At 41.2% G+C, this 16,731-nt stretch overlaps 1 protein-coding gene across 1 annotated transcript; it reads left to right on the top strand.

Moving 5' to 3' along the window:
* Positions 1-7,745: 7,745 nt before the first annotated feature.
* Positions 7,746-15,705, top strand: LOC120064611 (acidic mammalian chitinase-like). Its single transcript, XM_039015213.1, has 10 exons — positions 7,746-7,770; positions 7,968-8,229; positions 8,434-8,490; positions 12,567-12,732; positions 12,905-13,029; positions 13,181-13,304; positions 14,188-14,370; positions 14,518-14,634; positions 14,835-14,967; positions 15,184-15,705. Exons 1-10 carry the CDS (start codon positions 7,746-7,748, stop codon positions 15,447-15,449), a joined length of 1,458 nt encoding a protein of 485 aa, XP_038871141.1. The 3' UTR covers positions 15,450-15,705.
* Positions 15,706-16,731: the final 1,026 nt, after the last annotated feature.

The raw sequence follows: 16,731 nt of genomic DNA on the forward strand, positions 1-16,731 counted from the left end.
CAACGTTCAATATGCAGCTGGATTTACGGCGCAGTAACTAATTGGTAGTTGGAAACAACATTCATGTTTTCCATGTCAACGTTACGGAACATGGGGTGCGCATCACAAATTTGGCTCAATATAGAATTTTAAGAACAACTATACAATACCGTCACGACCTGCTGCAGTAATTCCCTTGTGAGAAGGCAGCTATAGTATTACTACAGACGTTGGTTATTATGTAATTATTATCCCAGTTTCTGCCTTATTCCAGAAGGAAGATTTCCATGGGATTCGTTTTTTCCAAACTGCCTCCCGTAATTCTTTATTTGTTCATTAAATTGAGTCTATGCCGGAAGCCTGGTGGTTTTGATCGGTAGGCGTGAAGTTATTTCAACATCATGTCTACATGATAAAAGGCTACAATGGTCACTTGCGCCTGGCTGCCAATATAGGTGTCCCCATAGGTCTAATATTTAAATTGAGGAAATTTCTTTTTTTTTCATTCATTTTGAGATCCACGTTAGACATCCCTCCTGATGAAAAGGCCCCCCATCCTGCTGATGTGAGCTGCTGGAAAGTGCACTTGATATTTGTTTATGGATGAGAAAGTGAACTTCCCATTTCCAAAAAGGAGCTCAGTTGGGAATTGGAAATTCTGTTTCGCGATCTGTTGTCTATGTCAACAGCCGTGGTTTCATAAAATAGGCCTAGGCACTATATATTTTGAATTGCACAATTATTTAAAGCATTTGGAGATGTTCAAGTTCAACTTCAATACATTGGCACAAAACGTGCGTCAGACAAAAACATGTTTGTCTCTGGGTTGCATAGCACAGGTGGTCACCTAAATTCACTGTAGTAGGCTAGGCCTAATATACAGTTGAAGTCGGATGTTTACATACACTTAGGTTGGAGTCAATTAAAACAAGTTTTTCAACCACTCCACAAATGTCTTGTTAACGAACTATAGTTTTGGCAAGTCGGTTAGGACATTTACTTTGTGCATGACACAAGTCATTTTCCAACAATTGTTTACAGACAGATTATTTCACTTATACTTCACTGTATCACAATTCCAGTGGGTCAGAAGTTTACATACACGAAGTTGACTGTGCCTTTTATTAAACAGCTCGGAAAATTCCAGAAAATGATGTCATGGCTTTATAAGCTTCTAATAGGCTAATTGACATCATTTGAGTCAATTGGAGGCGTACCTGTGGATGTATTTCAAGGCCTACCTTCAAACTCAGTGCTTCTGTGCTTGACATTATGGGAAAATCGAAATAAATCAGCCAAGACCTCCACAAGTCTGGTTCATCCTTGGGAGCAACTTCCAAATGCCTGAAGGTACAAAGTTCATCTGTACAAACAATAGTACGCAAGCATAAACACCATGGGACCACGCAGCCGTCATACCGCTCAGGAAGGAGACACGTTCTGTCTCCTAGAGATGAACGTACTTTGGTGAGAAGTGCAAATCAATCCCTGAACAACAGCAAAGGACCTTGTGAAGATGCTGGAGGAAACAGGTACAAAAGTATCTATATCCACAGTAAAACGAGTCCTATATTGACATAACCTGAAAGGCCGCTCAGCACGGAAGAAGCCATTGCTCCAAAACCGGCATAAAAAGCCAGACTACGGTTTGCAACTGCACATGGGGACAGATATCGTACTTTTTGGAGAAATGTCCGCTGGTCTGATGACATAAAAATAGAGCTGTTTGGCCATAATGACCATCATTATGTTTGGAGGAAAAAGCTTGCAAGCCGAAGAACACCAACCCAACCGTGAAACATGGGGGTGGCAGCATCATGTTGTGGGGGTGCTTTGCTGCAAGAGGGACTGGTGCACTTAACAAAATAGATGGCATCATGAGGTAGGAAAATGATGTGTACATATTGAAGCAATATCTCAAGACATCAGTCAGGAAGTTAAAGCTTGGTGGCAAATGGGTCTTCCATATGGACAAAGACCCCAAGCATACTTCCAAAGATGTGGCAAAATGGCTTGTGGATAACAAAGTCAAGGTATTGGAGGGGCCATCACAAAGCCCTGACCTCAATCCTATAGAAAATGTGTGGACAGAACTGAAAAAGCGTGTGCAAGCAAGGAGGCCTACAAACCTTACTCAGTTACACCAGCTCTGTCAGGAGGAATGGGCCAAAGTTCACCCAACTTATTGTGGGAAGCTTGTGGAAGGCTACCCGAAACATTTTACCCAAGTTAAACAATTTAAAGGCAATGCTACCAAATACTAATTGAGTGTATGTAAACTTCTGACCCACTGGGAATGTGATGAAAGAAACAAAAGCTGAAATAAATAATTCTCTCTACTATTATTCTGACATTTCACATTCTTAAAATAAAGTGGTGATCCTAACTGACAGGGAATTTTTACTTGGATTAAATGTCAGGAATTGTGAAAAACTGAATTTAGATGTATTTGGCTAAGATGTATGTAAACATCCGACTTCAACTGTAGGCTAGCATATTAAAGATGGATTAATAGCCCAGCCTATGAATTAACTTCTAATTTACACATCTCTGTCTTCACTGTTCCCTTCTTGCACAATTCATGCATCTCCGCTGGCATCTCCGCTGGCATCTCCACTGGCATCTCCTCTGGCATCTCCACTGGCATCTCCGCTGGCATCTCCACTGGCCTTTCCATCTTCCATTCACTCTTCCACTCTTCCATCCATAGCTCTTGAACCAGAAGCCTGCCGAACAGGCAGGTCAGTATTTGACGTCCATCTATGTCTGAGGGTGTCGGGAGATGACTTGGAAACCGGCCACTAGGGGCAACAGTGAGTGTTTTTAACTTCAAGTAGGTTTCGCTTTAGTTGGGTGTTGTGGACAGGGATGGCGGATAGGTGGAAGAATCTGCCTCTGGTTCGAAAGGTTGCATGTTCAAATCAAGCGATAGAAAAGTATCTGCCTCTGGTTCTAAAGATTGCATGTTCGAACCAAGCAATATAATTTATTTGGGGATACATCTTTTAAAAGCCTATCCCTATCTCAGCGGAGGATCCTCGGAGGAGGAAGGGGAGGATCATCCTCATAAAAAATAATAATAATGAAACATTAAAAATGTTTTCGTTTTTAGATTAAACTATACTAACTATTTTCATGTCACCAAATAATTGATTAAAATACTGTGTTTTGCAAGGGTCTACAGTATTCTCAGCAGCACTTTGTAGGGTAGCACCATGGTGAGTAGTTGACACAAATAGAAAGACAATAGTTGAACAGTTTTGAACAAATACATTTCTTCAAAATTAAGGAGAAGCAAGAGAGAGCGGGAGAGATATTTGGATACATTTTTTTTGCAAATGCAGCTAGCTAGTTTAGCCTACTAAAACAACCTGGTCAAACAGAGAGGGATGGTATGTTAGTGTAACAGTTTAACTTTCGTCCGTCCCGTCGCCCCGATCCGGGCGCGAACCAGGGACCCTCTGCACACATCAACAACAGTCACCCACGAAGCATCGTTACCCATCGCTCCACAAAAGCTGCGGCCCTTGCAGAGCAAGGGGAACCACTACTTCAAGGTCTCAGAGCAAGTGACGTCACCGATTGAAAGGCTATTAGCGCGCACCACCGCTAACTAGACAGCCATTTCACACCGGTTACATTAGCTAGCTGGCTATGGCTATCCAATACTGGAACACTTCCAAGTCAAGGTAAGCTTTTGGTTTTATTAATGTATTGCCAATGGGGCCTGCCGTGGTAATTGCTAAACTGCTTAAACAGCGAAGGATGCTATGTTAGCTAGTTGACAGTGGTGTAAAGTACTACCTAGTACTTATTTTTGAGGTATCTGTACTTTACTTTACTATTTATATTTTTGGCAACTTTTACTTTCACTACATTCCTAAATAAAATAATATATTTTTTACTCCATACATTTTCCCTGACACCGAAAAGTACTCGATACATTTTGAATGCTTAGCAGGACAGGAAAATGGTTTAAATCACACACTTATCAAGAGAACATCCCTGGTCATATTGCCTTTGACCTGGTGGACTCACTAAATGTAAATGCTTAGTTTGTAAATTATGTCTGAGTGTTGGAGTGTGCCACTGGCTATCCGTAAAAAAATATCTAAAAAAATACAGTTTTGTATTTTTATTATATACATTTTTTTTTTCAAGATAAAAAATGTATTTTTTCCCCTTAAAAGTGTGCAGTATGGTATGTAGATAAGTAGGGGGAAAATCCTTATTTAAATTAAATGCATGAAACTCTGACGCACTGACCATATATTTTTACATGCACACCAATATCCCGTTATTATTCGGGATACTCAAGTATTCTGTTTTTGAGTTGATGCATATAAACATAATTTCCCGGTAATAATAACCCGAAAAACTTTGTATCCTGATATGAAAAACCTGGATAAGATGCCTGGGATATACTGATCTTAGAGTTTAAAAAGTAGGCTTTCTGCACAGTTCAATCCACCATAATAATTCCATAATCATTTATTTTGCTGATAGTCCGTACTGGACCGTATAGCCTATTGGCTTAGGCTACTTTCACAACAAATGTAGATATTTTTCTGATTACAGTTTTAAACATTTGGTATGGCATATGATAATTTCCGACATATGGAAGGCCATTTTTTTGTCAACTATAGTTAGATACATGCAACTTCTCTTCTTTCAAAACTTGTTGCCCTTGAAGACAAAAAAAAGTAGAATAAGGTCTTACATCGATAGAATGAATGCATTAGTAAAATAGTTAACATCGGTAAATTTGTCTGTTTCGTTTAGGGACCGGGGAGTAAACGCAATGACTTCAAAACAGTAGAAAGAAGCCTATACGTTTCTGATAAGAAATACTGTCTGGTGCATTGTAAGGGGTGAGTACTGGTGGCAGAGAAGTCAGGCACAGGAGAGCAAAAACTGTGTTTACAACGGAGCAGTTTAATAATAAAAACAACCGGGATCAGAACAAACAATCAATGGGTACAAAACCCGTTGCACACCAGATAAACGTGCACATGCACTTACAATAAACAATTCCGGACAAGGACATGGGGGGGAACAGAGGGTTAAATACACAACATGTAATGATGGAATTGAAACCAGGTGTGTGGGAAGACAAGACAAAACAAATGGAAAATGAAAAGTGGATCGATGATGGCTAGAAGACCGGCGACGCCGACCGCCGAACGCCGCCCAAACAAGGAGAGGAACCCACTTCGGCGGAAGTCGTGACATGCATAGCAGTGTCAAAGATAACTGTTACACACATATTAAAATGTTCTCAAGAGTTGCTTAAAACTTCTTACGGCTGAGATCCCGTTAACGGGATCGATATGACAACAGCCAGTGAAAGTGCAGGGCGCCAAATTCAAAACAACAGAAATCTCATAATTTAAATTCCTCAGACATACAAGTATTTTACACCATTTTATAGATAAACTTGTTGTTAATCCCACCACAGTGTCCGATTTCAAAAAGACTTTATGACGAAAGCACATCAAACGATTATGTTAGGTCTGCACCTAGTCACAGAAAAACCCAGCCATTTTTCCAGCCAGAGAGGAGTCACAAAAAGCATAAATAGAGATAGAATTAATCACTAACCTTTGATGATCTTCATCAGATGACACTCATAGGACTTCATGTTACACAATACATGTATGTTTTGTTCGATAAACTTCATATTTATATCCAAAGATCTTACTTTACATTGGCGCGTTATGTTCAGTAATGTTTTGCCTCCAAAACATCCGGTGATTTTGCAGAAAGCCACATCAATTTACAGAAATACTCATAATAAACATTGATAAAAGATACAAGTATTAAACATGGAACTTTAGATAAACTTCTCCTTAATGCAACCGCTGTGTCAGATTTCAAAAAAACTTTACGGAAAAAGCACACCATGCTATAATCTGAGTACAGCGCTCAGAGCTCAAATAAGCCATAAAAATATCCGCCATGTTGTGGAGTCAACAGAAGTCAGAAATAGCATTATAAATATTCACTTACCTTTGATGATCTTCATCAGAATGCACTCCCAGGAATCCCAGTTCCACAAAAAAAAAATGTTTTGTTCGATATAGTCCATCATTTATGTCCAAATACCTTCATTTTGTTTGCGCGTTCAGTCCAGTAATCCACATTCATGACGCGCAGGTCAGACGAAAAGTCAAAAAATTCCATTACAGTTCGTAGAAACATGTCAAATGATGTATAGAATCAATCTTTAGCATGTTTTTAACACAAATCTTCAATAATATTTCAACCGGAGAATTCCTTTGTCTTCAGAAATGCGATGGAAAGCAGGTCGCTCTCACGTGAGTGCGCATGTTCAGCTCGTGCCAGACACCTGACTCAAAGAGCTCTCCTTCCCTCATTCTTCACAGTAGAAGCATCAAACAAGGTTCTAAAGACAGTTGACATCTAGTGGGAGCCTTAGGAAGTGCAAAATGACCAATATCCCACTGTATATTGGATAGGCAAACCTACAAACCTCAGATTTCCCACTTCCTGGTTGGATTTTTTCTCAGGTTTTTGCCTGCCATATGAGTTCTGTTATACTCACAGACATCATTCAAACCGTTTTAGAAACTTCAGAGTGTTTTATATCGAAATCTACTCATAATATGCATATCTTAGCCTCTGAGCCTGAGTAGCAGGCAGTTTACTCTGGGCACCTTTTCACCCAAGCTACTCAATACTGCCCCCAGCCATAAGAAGTTAAAGAAAGTAATCATATTTCTCCACTTCTGTTCCAGGGACAAAATTAACATGTGTTATATCATTTTCCTGCAACAATTGCATGTCTGCAATAATTCCTATTTTATTAGGCTACATGTGAGAGGTTATAGGACTACGGTCAGTGTCCAGATTTCAGTTACCATTCCATTTAACCCATATAATCTTAAATTAGGAATATTTTGTTTATTCATGGTTACAGGGATACTCGTGAGAGTATGAGCTACTATCCGGAATACTGTGCACGTGTAAACGTGGCCAATGACACAGCAACATTTGAAAAAAAGTTCAAGGCAGTGTACTTTCTATAAGCACTGTGTCTTATCTCTCTTGTTTTGCTTTTCTCAGCTGAGTACTGTACATTACCTGGCATGCGCCTGTCATAAGCACATCTCCACCCAATCCAGACCATTCTGTACATATCTTATCTGATTGTATTGCAATACTTTTATTAACCCCCCTCCCATTTGGTCACATAAACAATATAAAAGGACAGACTAAACTTCTCATCACTGGTTCTTTCATCGTTGAAATTCCCAAGGTAAGCTTGGAAGGAAACTCTGAGAGCTGACAGTTTATTCCGTCATATTTTGACCAATGATTCATTGTGTAATTGAATGAAAAAACCTTTGATGTTAGCTGCTATCTTGTTTTAGTTGCTAGACACTGTTGCTTTTAATGCTATTGCTAAATGAATTTACTAAAGAGTCTAAGTATCTAAATTTATTAAGGAGAGTCAGTGAATGAACACATGTAATGCTATAATTTCAATAGTGTAGGACATGTTGTTTAGGACAGTACCATGCACAGTACAGTTGGTCAGGTTTAATTATTTAATGGGGAGATAGCTATTAGTGGTGGGTAGTTTATTGTTGTGATGTAGTGAGCAGGTAAATGTTTGACACCTTGCATCAGTTCCATGCTGGCATAACCCACTGTAAATACCAACTGTAATCATTAATATCAGATTCAAGATTAATTGATGAATCTCTGTCTCTCTCTCTCTCTTGTATCAAACAGAAGTCAAGATGTCTAAGCTGACAATCTTAGCAGGTGACTACATACAACTCATCCACTACGACTCCATAGTTTACATCAGGCACAATCACTGCCCTTTGTTGTCTAATAAACGGATATGCTTTGACAAATGTTTTTTGGCAATTTACACAGGCATTTGCTTTGCCTTTCAAAACTGCACTATCACATCAGTGCAGATAAAGTTTTTGCTCTCTCTCTCTCTCTCTCTCTAGGCTTGTGCCTGGTGCTGTGCCAGTTGGGTGCTTCCACCTCAGTGTCCACCACAGCTGCAGCCTCTCCCAAGATGGTGTGCTACTTCACCAATTGGTCTCAGTACAGACCAGACAAAGGGAAGTACAAGCCCGAGAACGTGGACCCCCACCTGTGCACTCACCTGATCTACGCTTTCTCCATCATCAACAGCCGCAACGAGCTGGTCACCTACGAGTGGAACGATGACGTCCTCTACAAGTCTTTCAACGCCTTGAAGACCAAGTAAGTGGCTCGCTTCACAACTTATTAGTGTTGGTGTTGAATGAGGAACTTAGTTTCCCAATTGTCCAGGATATTTCATTGGTGTTGTTATTCATTTCTCTGAACTGGGGCTAGTTTTTAGCAGCCACTTAGATTTTTCAATCTACTTATATCCAAAATTGCTGAATAATCTCAAACCCGCCATTCTTTCCCGTCTCTCTGCAGGAACCCTCATCTTAAGACTCTGCTGGCTGTCGGAGGATGGAACTTCGGTTCTTCCCAGTAAGTACCTTCCTTAGTCATGCCACAGGGCTATGAAACACACCATACATTTGGCTTAAACAACCATACTTAGTTTTAGAGTACATCTTCAACTGTACCTACAGTATTGTAGTGTTTGGCGGAAAGGGCAGCAAACCGAAGGGTTGCTATTTCGAATCCCCAAGCCAACAAGATTCAATATCTCTCGATGTGCCCTTGGGCAAGGCACTTCTCTAATTGCACCAGGGTTGCTGTTAATAATGGCAGACCCTGGCTATGACCCCACTCCCTGAGATTGTTTCAAGAAGAGTTGGAATATGCAAAAAATACATTTCCAATTCACACATACATATTAATACACACGTGTACATGTGTGAAATAGCTGAATTTAGGTTGTCTGGATGTATGTTAACTATACTAGGGGACCTGAAATCACACAACGATCATGTTTTACAAGCAAAGTGAAGATAATATGCTGTTCAAAGTGCTTTTGACAAAGGACAATGTTACACGTTTGTGTTGTCAAGATAACTTTCATCATGACTATCAGTACTATATGACTACTCAGTAGCGTGCCGTGGGCCTGGGGCCTGGGCCTTCAGTGAGGTCCTACACAGTCCCACCCGAATTAATCCACCTCTTATTACAGAAACGCAGTATAACCAGGCGTTGCGTCACCTTGAAATTGACATTTTTATTCAGAGAATTGCAGGGGAAGAGTACAATACAGTACAGTTCAACTAATAGGCAAGAACATAGTCGAGTGCAACAGAGTTATATTAATATTCTTCTTCTATCCATTTCTGGTCCACAAACTTTGAGCTTTAAGTCCCCAAAAAAATAAATACAGTGTGTTCACTAAACAGCGCATTGTCGCACCCAAAGCAGTTTCACCGTGATGATAAAGACACATAACTATTCACTGAAAATAAAAGAAAGAAAACAAATAATTTGCAACATAGGCTATTTGTCATTTTATTTTGTTAATATATAGGGTATTTAATATTAACGAAATAAAATGCGAAACATACATACACATTTAATAAAAAATAACATGCATTGTATGCCTACTCACCAAAGACTGATTATTTGAACACAAAATCCTTCCTCCTTTCTTTCCTCAAGAAGACTTCAATGACTCTGTTGTACAGTCTATCTGTGCGTTTTAGTTCCACCAATAAGTCCTTTTCTATCGACATGGAGGCTAATGCTGAAAGCCGAGTCTGTCCAGTAGCATTTCTGGAATACGTTTTGATTCGCTTTAAGGCCGAGAATGACCGCTCGACAGAAGCCGTGGACACAGGGATAGTCACTGTCACACATGCCAATGTGTAAAGTTGCCCCATGTCCTCATTCAGATTTTTCTGCTTAAGGAAATCAAGGAGATCAGAGGGACTTTTCCCTTCAAAATCAGTCATAGCATACATTACAGTCAGTTATGTTTTTAGCTTGGATAGGTCGAACAGTGTTCCGTGACTCTCTGTTAAGCTGGAGAAGGCTGTTTGCGGGAATTTTTTCCGGTAGGTCTGAAAGTGCCGGGGGTCCAGGAGGGAGAGAAACATTAATTTTTCGTGGTCTTGAAACCTGTTTCGTATCTGGCAAAGAATGTTGTCCAGAATATTGCTGTGGAGTTGTTGATAGTATGTGCGAGGGTCTCCTTGTGCTGGGCCTCTGCGTGCGTTGGGTGAACTTGAGATGCGCGCTGTGTCATCGTAGATTTGACTGAACCTGCACCTCTCTCGCTCAATTGTGTCACAAAACTCGTTCACCCTTGTCAGGCAGAATTGTACATCCAAAGTTTGTTTCTGTAGAATTCCAAAAAGCACATCCGAATAATAAAAAATCCCATTGAATGTTTCAAGCAAAAAACAAAACTCAAAATCATCCAAACGTGCATTAAATCCATCAGCCATAAGCACAGTATCCCCGTCATGGTCATCATGATGTTCCAGTAAGTGGTTAAACAGCTCCTTTAGGGCAACTCTCTTTTCAAAGACTGCATTGACCAATCTAGATGTATATTGCCACCTCGTTGGTGCAACCTTAGGAAGACGACGCTTGCAGATGTCATCCAGCAGTTGCGTGCGCTTAGGGGATTGTGAGAAAAATGCTGCAAGGCCATTGAGGTTGGCAAAGAAGACCTTGCATTCTTTAAGCTTTGAGGCTCCTTGAGTCAGTACTAAATTTAGTCGATGTGCATAGCAGTGAATGAATAAGGCCATCGGTGCCCTCTCCTTAACTTTAGCCTGCACCCCATTGAGTCCAGATGCCATGACTGCTGCGCCATCAAAACACTGTGCCACAACTTTATCCAGACTACATTCATTTTCCTCCAAGAAACGGAAAATAAGAGCGGCAATGTCATCAGCTCGCTTGCCGCTTGTCACATCTTCAAATCGGATAAATCGCTCCTTGACTCCTGTGTCCGTCACATAACGCAGGACGAGTGAGAGCTGTGCTGCATTTCCCACATCTGTTGTCTCGTCCACCATAACAGCAACAAAGGGAGCTTTTTTATCTCCATTTTGATCTCTTCTCCCATCACTTCAGCAATAGCATAAATTAGGTCATTTTACAAAATTTTGCCGGACGTCCCAATGAACACTTTGTTAGTGGACATGTGGTATTGTAAATCTGTGTTGCTTTCAGAAAGAAAAGAAAGAAGCTCCACGTAGTTCCCTTTGTTTGTGGAGTCAGCACTTTCATTGTGTCCCCTAAAAGAAAGTTCCTGTTTACCCAAAAACATGACACAATCAATGAGTCTTTTCAATATTTCCCCATTTTTCTTCACCTTTTCATTGTGCAGCTCCGTTGCCCTGCGCGATTGTTCATTGAGCTGTAGATCCACTCGGGTGTCCCCAAAAGTTTTCAAAAGCACCATTGCTTGTAAGTGCCCAGCCGTACTTTGGTATCTCGTTGCTGCCTTGGTTAGACAACTCAAGTTTGCAAAGCCAGTGTGGCTCCAAACACCAAATCGATCACTTGCAAATAATAGGCATTCCCAGCAGTACAGTTTGCAGTGCTTCTCGGAGCCTGTGAGCCATTGGTAGCGCTCGTAGTTGGAACTTTGAAAGTGGCGAACGAACCCCTTTCCCGCCTGTGACAGGCTTTGTAGCATCGGCGTCGGGCGACCTCTCCTTACAATGTCTAACTTTTCTTGAAAAGTTCGTCTTGAGAATGGCGTTATAATTATATCCTCGACCAAATCGATATCTTCTCCTCCTTCCGCCATTGTGGGTTGAAAAAACAGCTTAGTCGTACGCAAATTAATTCGTTTATCAAATTCAGTTTCCTAGTTCTGAGGATCTGCATAGACCTGCCCATAGGACCTGCTTCTCAATATTGGTAATCCAATCAAAAGACGTGCACGCACTACGCCTGCTAGCTGGCTCCTGTGTAACACTGGAGCCAGCCAGCAGGCGTACAATAGCCAACTCTAAAGCTGATTGGTTGACACAAAATTTTCATTTCCATTCACTTTAAGCTACAAGCGCCCGCACTGTTGATTCTGAAGGCCTGAGGGCAGATTTTAGACCCCTGGCAACACATGATGGCTGAATATGATTGGATAAAAGATCTAACATTAAGACCAGCCGTCCAAATCTCAACCTGGGGCTGGAAGCAGTGCAACCAAGAGGAAAGCTATGAAATGAAGAGTATAATTCTTACTCTGGGGAATAATTTAATACATATTTGTGGGAAAATATATTTAAAAAATATATATATTCTGATGATGTTTAGGCCAGCAGAGAAGGCCTTGCTGGCCCTGACGGCCCACCACTGTGACTACTGATATCTGTACTAATTTACTTTTAGCACACTTTAGCAACCATAGTGTATTATATTAAGGCACTGTGATAAAACCTTGATCTTCTCTCAGGTGTTCCATCATGGTGTTCTAGTAGTAAACTGAGTTAACCCAGAATGAAAATCTCACCTAGTTCTGTCAGATGCTCAATTTACAAGTTTACTTAGTTGGTCCATGAGAGATTAGCTAGTAATATATCTGTGGAAGTAGAACAGTAGTAGGTTGTATTTAGAAACTATATGGTGTATTGTAATACAGCCTTATGAAAAAACTTTCTTCCTCACCTCAGGTTTTCCATCATGGTGAGCAATGCTGCCAACCGTAATACATTCATCCAGTCATCCATCAGCTTCCTGAGGACTCATGGCTTTGACGGGCTGGACCTGGACTGGGAGTATCCTGGAGCCCGAGGGAGCCCCCCAGAGGACAAGAAGAGGTTCACTCTGTTGTGCCAGGTGGGTGTGGCACCTCCACTACAGTTATTAGTCAATGGAAACAATGTAGATAATGGTTTGGATTTATTTATGCTTTTCCAAGCATTCAAAGAGCTTTACGAAAACTGGGTGCATCCTATTCATATATTTTCCCTTTCTGACCCATGATGCTTTGTGTTTGTACGTTTTACAGGAGCTCGTGGTTGCCTACGCAGCTGAGGCCAAGTCCACCGGCAATGCCCAGCTCATGCTGACTGCTGCCGTGTCCGCTGGAAAGGGAACCATCGACGCTGGATATGAGATTGCTGAGATCGCCAAGTGAGTCTAGAGGCCATTTTGAATATGAATGTTTCCAGCAGTGTTCCATCAGTTTTTATAGTGAGCTCTGGATCTTTAGAAACAGCTTCCAGGTGCTATTTCTGATCTCAATAGCTATAGTTTACGTGTCTGCTTGTGTGTGTATCTCCAGGTCTCTAGACTTCATCAACGTGATGACCTATGACTTCCACGGAACTTGGGAGAAATTCACTGGACACAACAGCCCACTCTACCGTGGTGCTCATGACAAGGGAGACCTTATCTTCTTCAACACTGTAAGGAAAGATTCCACACAAACTGACAGAATGTTTAGCAGTGTGTATAATAATACTTTTGTAGTGACTAAACCTATAGAAGGAAGAAAGTAGTAAGTTTAAAACCCTTCTCATTCCAACCATCTTCATGAAGACAAATTGGTTTCATACATCATACAGCTTTACCGATGATATTTACTTATTATGGTATAATTATGACATTTGCTACGATGATAAAGAAACACCATAGTGCCACTTTACTTTTGAGTGTTATTCTACAACAGGGATGGGACATTGCGGCCCCCATAATTTTTTTGCGGGGGGGACTCAGTCAGGGTCTTAGAATACACGAGGTGCAATTTTGAAGTTTGGTTGTGCATCAGCAATCCCTTAATTAGCCCATGTCAGATACATTTGTTATAAATTGGGAAGTTAGTCTAGCGGTCAGCTATCTAAACTTGTAGTAATCATGGTCGAATTACCGACCGGGGTGGGGCCCAGTGATCATCAGTTATCATATTAAACACTGCAAACATTTGCCTCCACCTTTTTTGGAAAATGTGTAGAATTGCAGGAAATTAGCTGTACAACTTCACATTTTTATCTCCACCCCATGGCAAGATGAGCAGAATTGCAGGAAATGTTTTCTCTTTGCTGTCACGAGGGGGGCCGCTAAAATGTTTTGCTCACAAGGTGGCGGGGTATGGATGTGAGTACGCAGACCCACGAGCCACTGCGGCCCCTAATGATGAGTTCCGTTTATTTGTGGCCCCCACCCCCATCAAATTTACCCATCCCTGTTCAACAACAATAAATGCCCTAGCACTGCTGAGGAACTTGCTATATTTCTCACCTCTCTCCCCATCCCCCCCTCCATCCCTCCACCCCTCTCTTTCTCTCTCAGGACTACGCCATGAAGTACTGGAGAGACAATGGCACCCCAGTGGAGAAGCTGAACATGGGCTTCGCCTCTTATGGTCGTACCTTCCGCCTGACATCATCTGACAGCGGTGTTGGAGCACCAGCTAGTGGCCCCGCCTCCGCCGGGCCCTACACCCGCGAGGCCGGCTTCTGGGCCTACTATGAGGTGAAAGCTGGGGGCCAAAACATTCAAACACTCAGGACCAAAATGTTAAACAAAGTTAAATATTTGTTTTTCATTGTTATTTCAAGAATGATTTCATTTGCATGATGATTTCACAAAACAATCTCCCGTTTCATGTGTTTTGTTCAGATCTGCACCTTTGTGAAGGGCACAACAGTTGAGATGATTGCAGACCAGATGGTTCCTTATGCCTACAAGGGCAATGAGTGGGTTGGATTTGACAACAGGCAGAGCTACGAGACCAAGGTCATTTTCAACTCAACATTTACCATGATACTAATTTAGAAAAATAAGACATTATTGCCCAGTCATTAAAGTGGTAAACAAAATATCTGGTACGATACTTAAGCTTTGTGAAAAATTGAGTGACATAGCCTCTAAATATATACCCTTTCTCTCTCTGTCTTTGTCTCTCTACCGTTCTCTGTCCTCATTCAATCCCACAGGTCCGCTACATGAAGGACAACAAGTTTGGCGGTGCCTTCGTGTGGGCCCTGGATCTTGATGACTTTGCCAACCAGTTCTGCGCCGAGGGTAACCACCCTCTGCTGGGACATCTGCGCAACCTTCTTGACATTGGTAAGTCTGCCATTTCAGTGAAGGAACAAACTTGACAATCCAAAACTTAACTAAAGTGTAATCTGAAGTGAACCAACTACTGTACCAGATTATCCCACTGTGGAGGGGGCCACTATGATAAATGCAGTCAGATTAAATAATGTCCAGACGTTTCATCACCTCAGCTCTGTCCCTCATGGTAAAACCCTCTCTCCTTTTCTCTTTCCTCCCATCCAGAGCTGCCCCCTCTTCCCCCTACCACCACCCCCAAACCTGGCTCAGTCACCACCACACGCCCCACCACCACCACACGCCCCACCACCACACGCCCCACCACCCAAGCCCCTGGGACCGGCTTCTGCAACGGCAAGCCTGATGGCATCTACGCCAACCCAGAGGACAACAGCTCCTTCTACATGTGCGCTGGTGGCATCACTAACCTCAGCAAATGCGGCAGCGGCACCGTCTTCAACGATAGCTGCAAGTGCTGTGTGTGGCCTTGAGCGTGTTGTGAGGGAATGAATGAATGATTTATGATTTTAATTCGGATCCCCATTAGCTATTGAAGAAAAAGCAGCTATTCTTCCTGGGGTCCATTAGCATCGTTAATGCTAAAGCTAACACCAACTTTGTATTTATCAACTTCAAGTGTTACTGTGGTGAAAAAAAGGTTTTGTGGAAGAATTATTTCTGTAGACAACTGAGATGCATTCATTTGAGTCTTGCACTTAGTTTAGTAGTAGTGGAAATTGGTTGATTTGAATGTGCATTTTACTTTAGAAGCATATGAATAAAACATTTTTTCCTGCTTTATCTTGTTGTATTTTCCCTGTGTTTGACATGGTTTTTAAGACTTTTCATTCTTACCCCTACAACATATATTATCTTGAGGCTACCTTTATTAACATTGCACCTTTGTATTGCGATACTTCTACAAACCCAAAGCCATTTAACTATATTTTCTCTATTCTATTTGACTATCCGTATCTTTCCCCCTTTATTTACTGACTCCTCATCAAATGGAAGGTGAAAATATACCAGTAATACAATACAGTATTATTATTACTGGGGTTTAGTAATACAAAAAAACATATAGAAATAAAAAAAAACATAGAATTCACAACACAGGAGCCTATATTGCTACTGGCACAAGACAATGTGAAAGGGGAGTGAAAACATGTGGAAAACACATTTAAGTTAAATAGAAGGGTGTTTAAATACACATCCACTATCTTTGGGAATGGGGCTGCAAATTAGATATAGTACAAAACAAATGTTGAAATTCCTCATATAACCAAAACATTAATGAAAAACATCCAACAGAGATTATTTTTAAAACCAATCCTGTCTCTCAAACACACATATACACAGCAATTTAGCACAAAACACAAAAGAAAACCTTAATAAATAAATAAATGGCAGCGTAATATTCCTCAGTTCACAAAAAATTTGGGACTGACAGACATCATGACATTGTAGTAGGTCAGGTTTATCTGTATAGGACAGTATATGAACACCAGCCAGTAGCTAGGTGAGGAGCAGTCGGGCTGACAGCATAGTCCAGTAGCCATAGGCCTGATCTAAGGAAGTGACATGGGGATTACAAGGATCCTGCCACCCAACACGATGCAGGGTTTGCAGTGGCGTATATTCATAGATGTCGAGGGAAGTAAGGCTTCCCCCCAAAAAAATCTAAACCAAGAAAAAAAGAAAAAAAATATACACAACAATATCTTTCATCTCTCTGTGTTTCATCATTTTCCTTCAATTCACAAGAAGCTGAAT

The sequence above is a fragment of the Salvelinus namaycush genome, chromosome 20 (genome assembly GCF_016432855.1).
Source record: "Salvelinus namaycush isolate Seneca chromosome 20, SaNama_1.0, whole genome shotgun sequence".
Classification (NCBI taxonomy): domain Eukaryota; kingdom Metazoa; phylum Chordata; class Actinopteri; order Salmoniformes; family Salmonidae; genus Salvelinus; species Salvelinus namaycush.

Bases quoted from the DNA above. Each gene is read 5' to 3' on its own strand.
- LOC120064611 (XM_039015213.1), top strand. From the start codon at position 7,746: ATGTCTAAGCTGACAATCTTAGCAG. The intron at 12,733-12,904 runs GTGGGTGTGGCA...TACGTTTTACAG, and splicing joins GGTTCACTCTGTTGTGCCAG to GAGCTCGTGGTTGCCTACGC. The intron at 14,968-15,183 runs GTAAGTCTGCCA...CCTCCCATCCAG, and splicing joins GCGCAACCTTCTTGACATTG to AGCTGCCCCCTCTTCCCCCT.